Here is a 10,682-nt window from a genome sequence, read left to right as displayed (position 1 = left end):
TAGTGAGTAATGGCAAAGAAAAACAAGAAAATGCAAAATGGTGGGCTGGGAAAGGTTAAGAGATGCTATGTAAATGCTTTTATTTGAAAAGTTTTTTTTCATGCTTGTAACTGCAACTATCATTAAAGATGTGATGAGAGAGTTGGCAAAAGAAGTATTAATACCTGGAAGATTGGTGCATGAGAGAAAGTAGAGTGGAAACTGTTAAGGTGAATTGACCAACAGTTTCTAGGTTTAACAGAAATGTGTTGCCTGGTGATTGAAGACTCTTGTTGCATGTTTCACTTCCCTGTTCTCTCTGTTTCCATACATGTTTGAGAGTTGTTGAAAAGACCCTTGGGGCAGCACAGCTGAAACTGCTCAGACTGTGCTGTGCTTTTAGTACAAAAATTGGGGGTTAACCCCTTGAACACGGAGTATTCCACAAGCTCATACATATGTAGCAAGATTTGCCAGAGAAAATAAACATTTTCAGACGTTCTAGCATGTTTTGCGTTATCTTTGAAAGAAGCAGTCTATTTTTCCAACCTCTTTAACACATGCTACCACAAAACTCAAAATAAAAGGCTCACCTAACTGTATAATCGAAAAATTGTCCGAAAACTGCAGGAAACCATGTGTTATCAACTTTAGAGCCAGATCACTTTCGACCCAAGTCCAAAGTCGATTCCGTAAATTAGTAAATCACATATTTTGAATGTCTCAATCCAACACAAAAGCAGCCATAATCCTCATTACCAATATTTATTGCAAATATGGAACGCCTTTCAACCATCACATACATCTTCAGAAATGCATGAAATGTACCTGCAAACTGACATGCAGTTTCCATGATGCAACTTATTAGTACTTATCGAGGTCAGTGAAATACTGTTGAACTAGTTGCTAGCATCCAAATATTGGATACTTAATCACCCCTCCACTGCTCTCAGGCAAAATGCTTACCACAGTTTGCCACATCAGGGCCATTTTTCTTTAAAATACAAAACAATGTACAGGATAATTTAAAATGAGATTTTACAGTCAAATTTAAGTAGAAATTGACAGTTGTTTCCTGTAGGCAACAGCGTATTAAAAAATTAACACACAGCAGCTTACTCTTGATGAAATTTCTGCAATGTTTGTTTACTTAAAGTAGGGGCAATTCACTCTCATCAAATCTTACAAGTCCCATAGGTGAAAAAAAAAATTCTAAAAAATCTCAACAAATTTGTCCAGAGTCAGCTGTAACACTGTGTACAACAGGGTCCAGCAGGTCAGTGTGCTTCTGTTGTGTCAAAAATAAAAATGATGGTATGTAACTATTTATAAAAATCTAGACTTACTCTCTAAAATCTTTCAACTTCACACTCAAATTTTTGGGGGAAGTAAACTTGAATGCCATAAACTCAAAAAAGGGATAATCAAATTTCACGATTCTTCTAGAGACCCATCTGCGCCATAAAAGAGAAATGTATGATTTCAGAACTGAATAGGAAATTCAACATATATGTTCTGTTTTTTAAAGGCCGAATGTTCAGCTGATGGCAGGAAAGAAAGGTTTGATCAGAGGGAGAATACCTAGTCCAAGAGACCCTAGTGGTAATTTTTTGCTCATTCTTTCTATAATTATGACCTGACACCCCATTTCCCTCTATTGGATCAAATTCATTACTTCCTGCCAGATGATGAAAGTTTGACCTTTAACCAATACTAATCTCAGGAGTACATCAGATGCCATGATTGCAGACAAACACACTCCTTTTCCTCTGTTTACCATGCAAGATTAGTTCCAAAGAGCCAGCATCGGTGAGACAGAACAGTTCCTTTGAGAAATCAACACCCAATCCAAGTACAACTGTGAGGTCACAGCAAAAGAAAAGTTTACAGGAACAGCTATATCTGGCCCTGAAGTTTTCACATTCAAAATGAGCAGAAAACCACCAAAACAAGTTGTTTATATCAAAGAAAACTGTTCCCCTATGCTGTAAGCACTCACAACTTTTTAAAAAATGATATTGTGATAAGTCATTGGGGTGATGAGTGTAAAAATCCCAGCCACCTGTTAACAAGTTTTTAGAATCATGCTTAACGATAATAATAATAAAAAAATTTCTGCATAAAATTATACATAATTTAACATTTTTCTTAAAGAAACAATAAACACGCATGTACATTTTCGTTCTCATACATATCCAGTCTTCTTCTTCTGATTGCAGGAAACAAAAGTACTTGTACAAACACATAAAATGCACAATTACTATTAAACTAGTCCTGTGACATTACAGTTGTTGGGGAGAGATGCTAGAGCCCTCATTTATTTCAGGGACAGCATTTTTTTCAGGTTAGTGTCCATCTCTCGCTCACTGCCTTACTTTTCTCAAATCTTTAAGGAATCAGATGTGCATTGGTCAGTTGGGGGAATGTGCTAGTGCCTTGATAGTCTAATAAGTTGTGAGGATTAACGCTATTATGTAAGGTACACGTTCTTAGTTTTAATATCTGTGTACACCATTAAAAACTGTAGAAATTTTATAACTAAATATTCTCACACTATTTTGTTTATGTCTGGAAACCAAACACTTATTTTTTCTCCAGGTTACCACACAAAAAAAAAATCCTAGGTTTAAATCAACAATAGCATAGTTTTTAATACATTTATCATTTGCTGACAGCATTACTTATTTTTTAGCAGATAAAATTGTCCTTCCAATCCTTTTTTTCAGAAACAGCTACACAAGTATCTTCTCATCAGCACATACATTGTTTTGCCATATCTCCATGCAAATCTGCACCGTTTTAGAGCTAATGCGAGACTCCCCTTCTCGAATCATTTCACTTTATAATCTGCGTTCAATTTCAAAGAAATATTACAAAACAAAATATTATGGTTTAGAAGGTATGAGCCAAGAAGGAGTATTTAAGAATTTAAGGAGTATTTACTATGCCATGAAAAGCTTTTCACATGCAGGAGTAAAAAGCCCAGTCCTCCTTCCCCCCTAAAAACGCTAAACACTTCTGGACCAGCCAGGTCAGGTTTAACGCTTCTTTTTCTCACATACATACGTACACACAGGGAAAAAACCATAAAAGTAAGACAACAGGAATGCCAATATAATACTAAGACAATACCCTGGAACACCTAAAAGAAGTTAAATTTTAATGGTTGTGTAAAAGAGGAAAGAAGCTTTAAAAGAAATTCCCTTGTTCCATTACTGCAACAAACTTCAATGTAGTAATACTGCATTTTATGGAACATACATCTTTTATGTAGATAACTACTCTTTAGCTACAAGCTGCTACACAGGTGATAAAGACAGATTTTTAACAAAGCTGAGAGCAACCAAGAAGAGTTGATGTAACTAGAATTTAATCCATAAAATGATACAATATGACTACAAAGAGTGAACAAAATGTATATTCTAAATCATCTTCATATTTCTGATGTTCACATCACAATACTGTGTACCTCACCCTACTTTGCAGGACTGTTTTCTATATGGAAATATATGTTTTGGCAATACATATTGGGTGTTTGGCAATACGTATCAGCTGTGCTTTTCATTTCAGAGTTGCTCACTGGGAGATTCTTTTCCTTGTCCTTATGCAAGTCTGTAGCACCCACCTATGTCTGCATTTCAAGTTCACAGACCCCATACCATGTAGTCTTCTTGTCCTGTCCCCAACACCAGAAGGCATAACAATGATCCCATGGAGACCCACAGGCTGCCTGAGCTGTGGGGCTCAAAAGAAAACTGCTGTTTGTCAGTTTAACTCAGCCTACAATCCTAGGCTGCATCCTGGAATGCAGAAGAGGGAATAAGTTATATGTTATTTTTCAATACCTTTGCTGTGCAAAAATTTTTTTAAAAAAAAGGAGAAAGATTTTTCGACCATTGTTCTTGCATATTTCGACTTCAGTGTCAACCAATGCCCTTTGATTACTATTCCTACACAGCTACCTCCCTTTGTCCACAGCTAGTTAGCTTTGTCAGGAAATTAGATGATTTAAGACTACACTAGTTTATCACAAGTTGGTAATCCTGAATTAATATGATGCATCAATAAATATATCTAAAACTCATCTCTGCAAGAATTAAGCAGCCCTGTAACAATAATTATATATTCACAATTAGTGTAACACTTTCTCACTCTTTGTAAACATCATCCTAATTTGGGGGAAAGGGGGTTCCTTCCTGGCATCTTTTTTCCTTGAGGATCAAGGGGATACTCCAATACTTGGTCACTTGGAAAACAATGTGACCAAAAACTGTAGAACATTTATAACAACCATGCTGCAAAAATACAGTAAAACTTCCCATCAAGAATTAGAACTGGAATGAGAGGAAAACACTGACTGTAGTTTTGACATTAGCTTTCCTGATTTTTTAGAAGCACTGCCTGATGGCTGATTTTTGTCCGGTGTGACAATCTTCCTGCGAGAGGAAGCTGGCGATGAAGGAGTGCTTGAAGTCAGCGAGCTAAGAGAAGAGGACCGTTGGACAGAGATGTAGTCTGTTTGACTAATAGCTTTCATACAGTCAGCTGCCTGAACTGGACCACTTCCAGATGTTAAGGAGCTAACTTTCAGGCTATGACCATGAACAGCTGAAGCAGAAGAAACTGGCCCTGAACATAGTGGTGATGCTGATGCAACTACCTGAGAACTTGCAGGTGATGAAAAGCCGAGCTTTGATGGAGGAACGTTAATTTCAATGTCTGAGAGGTTGCTGGAACTGGAGAGGCTGATTTCACTGGGATTAAGCGGTGCTTGCAGAGACTTTATCAGCCGCTCCCAAAACCAGCCAGTAAGATCCCCACGAGTGAAGTCACACATTGTCACATGACGCAGAATGTTTGGTGTTTCACAGTTTTTCACCAGTACTGGCACCAGCTTTTTACTCCGAGAACCTGTGAAAGATAGAATTAGATGTCCTTCAAATCACATCAGTACCGTCAGTTCCACACTAAATCTTTCCTACAACATTATGCTATACTTGATAACAGAAAAAAGCCTCATTATTTAAGCTGTTTAGACTGTTTGCACGTGCTTATAGCTGTGACTGTGTAATATGCATGTGTAAATGCATATATGGAAACGACACATTCATCATTACAATGATGACACCTCCCACACATGTTTAGATTTCATATCATGCCATTAAAATGCAGCTGACAGTAAATATGGCATAATGGTGGTAACACAGTTACCTGGAGATAGGGCATGGGCAAACTTAGTCTGGAAGTCACATTCTGGGCTCCTTAGATATTTTGGAGACATAACAATGACCATTCTTTTGCACCTGTTCAAGAACATAAAAATTAATATTTTCCTTAATAAAACATACTAGCAATACTAATTATTATGTCTTATGAATGTTTATTTCAGAACGATTCAGCTTCATCAAAACAATGTACAAAGGGACTTAACTGGGACCTATAAAAACAGTTTCGAATCTGTTTACATGGGAGACATTTCAACTTATCTTTTTCCTGCTAGGATTTCAGATCTGAATGCATAGTGATTTAAAAAAAAAACAACTGAACATAAGTGGCACATACCTGTCTTGAATAAGTTTGGCAGAAATGACATGTTTAGAAGCCCCAGGCAAATCATCACGATGTGGAACAAACAGTTTGAGACTGTGGGGAGGACACTCCAACTTTTCAATCATCTGCAGTACAAACTTCAGGTCGTCACCCTCAGGTTCATAATTGTAGCACACAAAAGCATCATAGAAGGTTGGTCTCCCTGCTGCAACTGTTGGAGAAAAAATACTAAATATATAATCATACATAATACAAATATTAAGACAAACTCTTTTCTTATCTAAGAAATGATTCAGGAAATTCTAAAAGATTGCTGGATGCTGTTTAAATCAGTGCATAACAGTAAGAAGAATGTAAAACAATTAAAATGTAAACAAGGTAAAGCATACCATCTTGAATGCTAATGATTGCTGTTTCATCCACATCCATTTCGTCTTCCATTTCAGAGCGACTTTGTGACACTGTATAGATACATGTCAAAGATTACATCCTTTTTCTTGATCCAACAATATGTACATCGCAAGATATTAGAAATGGATGAATAAATGTAACCTACTGTAATTTTTTACCAGTTTGTAAATGCTGCATTAAATATTAAGTTTGCAAGTAAGAAATAGAAAAACATGTACATTGTAACTTATTTATAATATATGATCAAACAATCTTCTTGCACAATTGACTTACTGATTACTGTATTTATTAAATTCATAAACCTGAAGTATCTCACACATACTAAAGTTATAAACAGGTGTCTACACTTTATCATAGAACATGAAATTGGCTTTTTTATGGTGTCCCTGACACCTGGCACAGTCTTCTTAAAAAAAATGATATTGGCATTTATATCACAGCCATAATACTTAAAACTGTCCACAAAATTATTAACATCATAATTCACTTAAAATGACATTCAGATGAGCATAAATATATAGTGATAAGAAAATCTGTTCCATACAATTCAGATATCACCAATGAGTATATTTCATTTACCCGTTTCATCTTGCACTGGATGAGCATGTCTGCTTCTGCTCAGAAAATTGTCTGCATCTTCTCCTGCACAAAAAAACTTGTAATTTAATTTACAGTCTAAAGATATGATTATCATGATTTCAAATGCTAGTTTTGTTATCATTGTGCTTTTATTTTTTTCCTAGTTATACGATGCAGACTTTGCAGTAGGAAACATACCAAGACAAGAAATAGAAGCAATGTGAAATAAGGAATATTTTTCTAAGCTGGAGAAAGACATGGCTTGTATAATGTGAAAGGTATTAAAGACAATGCAAGCAAAACTGCCTTCACTAAGCAGATGGTGATGAGGACAGGGTGCACACATAAGGATCTCTTCTGGTGCTGGGGAAGGGAGACAATATCATAGATGACAATATCAAGATACCATAGGATGAACTGTTGATGGACTCAGAAAAAGACAACAATGTTTCACAGCTAGCACTGAAATATAAGGACTTGCCACAAAAAAGTCATTTATTAAGAGCAAGATGAAGGTGCTTTTAGCTATCATCAGGCACGCACTGCATGCAATATCAAGTAAGCCATCCTGTAAAATGGATGGGGCCAAACAGCCACAGAAGGCCGTATTGAAGTTTTTAAAACTGAAAGGAAAATTACACTGCATGTGACCACATCATGAAATGGTACAAGGAGTCTTAGAATGGCTGGTAGGCAGCACGTGTCAAAGCCTATGCCAAATTAATAAATGGTTTTAGTGTGATGGAAAACTTCCTTAATGGAGTTGTCTAAGTAAATGATATTACATATACATTTACTTGTGTAGATATTATTGTGAAATAACAAAACAATATATCAAACTTGTTGTATAGTGTGACCATAGTCTCCTGAAATGAAAATAAAAACACTTACGGAAAATTGCTTTGCAGTCGTTGAGAACATCATGTCGCTCTAACTGGATCAGGTACTTAATAAGTTTCCCAAGAGTTGGTTGAAGCAGTGGTCTATTTCCCCACTCATGTAAAACAGCACATGTTGGATTCTTGTCCCGTGCAAAATTTTGTATCTCAATATATTCAAATCCTATTAATTCTGCAAGTCCATTGTAATCTGGGAGATAGCCACTTTCCAATGGTTCTGCTTCAAGGTTGAGATACATTGCCATTTTCTTGCGACTGGACATGCGTAATGCCAGGATAGAAACATTCCAGTACTCTTCGTCAAGATAACTGATGGCACTTGCTGTCACCTCTTCCACCTCCATCATACAACAAAAATTTGGGTGAGGGCAATGTCAAACTGTCCTCTGTAATCAAACATGCAATGCAAGGTGGATCTTAGGCTTGTGATTTCACGAAAACTACATCACCAAATAACCAATTTTAACTGTAAAGTATTTATACAAAATTATAATGAAAAATATGCAAATGACTAACAACACGAATGAAAACCAGAACATGTTTTAAGGTGTTCAACATATCCTGCAAATATTAAGGATATTAAGACATCTAATATTGCCTGTGATAATACAGAAAATGCTGTTTTATTTATTTCAATTATGCATTTATAACTTTTGCTCACGTTAAGTGTAAAATTATTTCAATTTTAAAATTACACTCATCGAAGACCCCTAGCTCTTAAAAATATTCATGAAAGAACTGACTGTAGAATCCTTCACAATGTCTAAGATGGGCACAAGCTGGTCACGGTGCAAAAATACAAATAAAAAGCATTCTAAACTAATGGACCAGACACGGAAAAATAATGGCACCCAAGTATGTTTTATTCTGAGACAGGACTAGGCTGTTTCCCAGACAGGAATTCTGGATAAGACCATGAAGGCAACCATAACATGCAAGTGTGTATTTTCATATGATCATGCAAGTAAACGAGGAGAAAGAATTGGAATTTATCATTTATTCTTGTAATTTGGGGATGGTAGCAACAATCGTAACGACTTAATGCCGCAAAAAATTTGACATATGGGTATTTAGCAAAAATAAAAAGAGCTACTAACATGCAATAATTGTCAGGAGCATTGAATACTGAAACTGTATAGTATACTGTAATACCTTAAATGGGTGAGACCCGAAGATAGCACATTTACGTTTGCTGTGTCATATTAAGGTGAGGCTTTCCAAGAAGGCGATTACCACTCCGATTCACTCTCCTTGAAGGGAAACGGAAGTGTAGATTGCATATATCACGAAGCAGATGACAAGGACTCAAGGAGACAAGTGTTATTTCACGTTTCATCGCTATTATTACCTTCAGCTAGTAAGCTGCCATCGCGAAGTTCATGTCCCGTTCTCTTCTGAAGAATTTGCTTAAATTAATGAAGAGCTGATTAGACTATTTCCAGTCATGTGCTTGCTGTCCTACCTTAAAAATACCAAAGAGAAAAATGTGCAAGACCACCGAGAACAGCAAACCAACTTCGGTGGCCGCTGATTGGAGGAGCAACTTCCTTGTTCGGGGAGACAACTACTAAAAACATTAACTTAGGGGTTGTCTCCCCGAACAAGGAAGTTGCAAACAAATTTTGGATTATGTGCTAAAAGCGCGAACACGACTTTTGTCGGCAGTCTTCAACAACAGCGAACGTGCGTTCTGATTTCAGCCATATTTATTTGTAGAATGAGACTTAATATACATTTTTGTAGAATGCGATAGATTCTTGTAGAATGCATTAAATTTGCATGTTAATCCGCACTGTTTTGGAAAACCACGTAAAAATACTAAAGTTAAAAAAAAAAGCGAGAAATCCCGGACAAGATAAATAAATCTGCATGGCCATCATTTACAGTCAGCAAGCAGGCACCTTTATGGTGTATTGCATGTTGTTCAGCGCGGAAACAAACAGTAAATAAAGGAATATCCGATTTAATCTGATTGAGATACTGGATCGAACAGCTTAGGTTTATGTCATGTGTGGGAGGATATATTATATAGGGAGAGAAAGAATAAGCAAAAGTCAAAACGTATTGATGATGAATTAAAACTAACCGTTGGTGCTGCATTCACCTCGGAAGAAATATTTTGTCCGTGGAGGAGGTAGGGAACAGTGACGGCGAAACCCGGTACCATCTCTTAACGACATGCGTGACGTCAAGACCAATCCTCAACTTGCTGCTTGGGCCGCGGATCAAATGTACACGTGAACCGGTCTACATACAACACGCACAGGGATAATGAACTTCCTACACACGCACATGTAGAAAAAAAAAAAATCTTACCGCTAGTCCTTTCATTCAACCGTCAGTTGCCTCGTACTTGTGTCTAACGTACATGTTTCTATTGTAATATCACAATAATCCGGTGGCTTTCGCGCATTTGGAATAAATAATTAACCCATTGATTGATGTTACCAATCAGGGTTGAGCGTAAATTGGTCATCTCGAAGAAAGCCGAGGACAAATCGTGACTTGTGACCGAAGAATGGCAGTAGAAGCAGCGGATTTGACGTCGTTTCCTTCCACGTCCCAAGCACAGTCATCCGAGTCCACCCCTAGTACTTGTGTGTGTGTACTTGCATTAACCTGCTGTCAAATATCTACGCATATACAAGCAATTTGTCATTACTGAGCGATGTACAAACCTATATGTACGTTTGAGAAACAATAAAAAAGGCAATTAAAGAATGAGAAGAGGGAAAGGCAGAGAAAGTCGAAAGAGAATGAAATTTACGAAGATAACATACACACACTGGAAGTGCTCTTCTGTGTGGATCCTGTAAGACCCTCCGTATTCACTAAAGCAGCGCATTCCCTCGCCTGCTCAACGACCGGATCGTGTCAACGCCGATCAACTCGAATGACGGACGGCTACCTACAACAACCCTGCCGGTGAGAAAACCTGTTTCCCCCGTCCCCACCCCCTCAACCCCCATGTGCTTTACGCTTTAGTGACACTCGAAATTGGACTTCCCGAGCCAAGAGATAAATCCCCTCATTCTATTATTAAAAAAAAACAACAACAGCAAACAAACCCGGATATCTAGCCAAGCGTGGGAACTGCGTGTCGCCGCAGCTTTTCGGGAAAACGAAGCTGAGAGAGGATCTGTGTGATGTCTCAATAGCATTGATCGTGATGAGTAGAGCAGCTATATTGAATAGCTGTAAGATGTGGTCATCGTCATAAAGGGAGGAACTATGTTGCGACACACTTACTGACGTAGCGATAAG

General features: G+C 37.4%; 1 protein-coding gene across 9 annotated transcripts; it reads right to left on the bottom strand.

Moving 5' to 3' along the window:
* Nucleotides 1-725: 725 nt before the first annotated feature.
* On the bottom strand, nt 726-10,338 carry LOC112556147 (myeloid differentiation primary response protein MyD88-like). 9 transcript variants are annotated; one of them, XM_025224862.1, is made up of 10 exons: nt 10,199-10,338; nt 9,867-10,040; nt 9,505-9,665; nt 8,571-8,880; nt 7,411-7,804; nt 6,520-6,582; nt 5,919-5,990; nt 5,542-5,740; nt 5,191-5,282; nt 726-4,890 (listed from the first exon to the last, which is right to left on the bottom strand). In XM_025224862.1, the coding sequence occupies exons 5-10, from the start codon at nt 7,763-7,765 to the stop codon at nt 4,301-4,303; spliced, it is 1,371 nt and encodes a 456-aa protein (XP_025080647.1). In that variant the 5' UTR covers nt 7,766-7,804; nt 8,571-8,880; nt 9,505-9,665; nt 9,867-10,040; nt 10,199-10,338; the 3' UTR covers nt 726-4,300. The 9 variants fall into 9 exon arrangements, with proteins under 9 accessions (XP_025080647.1, XP_025080649.1, XP_025080648.1 ...); XM_025224864.1 differs by lacking the exon at nt 10,199-10,338 and having other exon boundaries at nt 8,767-8,880; nt 9,867-10,186; XM_025224863.1 differs by lacking the exon at nt 10,199-10,338 and having other exon boundaries at nt 8,571-8,668; nt 9,867-10,185.
* Nucleotides 10,339-10,682: the final 344 nt, after the last annotated feature.

Source organism: Pomacea canaliculata, linkage group LG2 (genome assembly GCF_003073045.1).
Source record: "Pomacea canaliculata isolate SZHN2017 linkage group LG2, ASM307304v1, whole genome shotgun sequence".
Taxonomy (NCBI): Eukaryota; Metazoa; Mollusca; class Gastropoda; order Architaenioglossa; family Ampullariidae; genus Pomacea; species Pomacea canaliculata.
The sequence above is the reverse complement of the archived record's forward strand: the minus strand, read 5'-3'. Positions and strand labels throughout refer to the sequence as shown.

Bases quoted from the DNA above. Each gene is read 5' to 3' on its own strand.
- LOC112556147 (XM_025224862.1), bottom strand. From the start codon at position 7,765: ATGATGGAGGTGGAAGAGGTGACAGCAAGTGCCATCAGTTATCTTGAC. The intron at 5,283-5,541 runs GTATGTGCCACT...GTTCTTGAACAG, and splicing joins GCCAAACTTATTCAAGACAG to GTGCAAAAGAATGGTCATTG. The intron at 4,891-5,190 runs GTAACTGTGTTA...TATCTTTCACAG, and splicing joins TGCCCATGCCCTATCTCCAG to GTTCTCGGAGTAAAAAGCTG.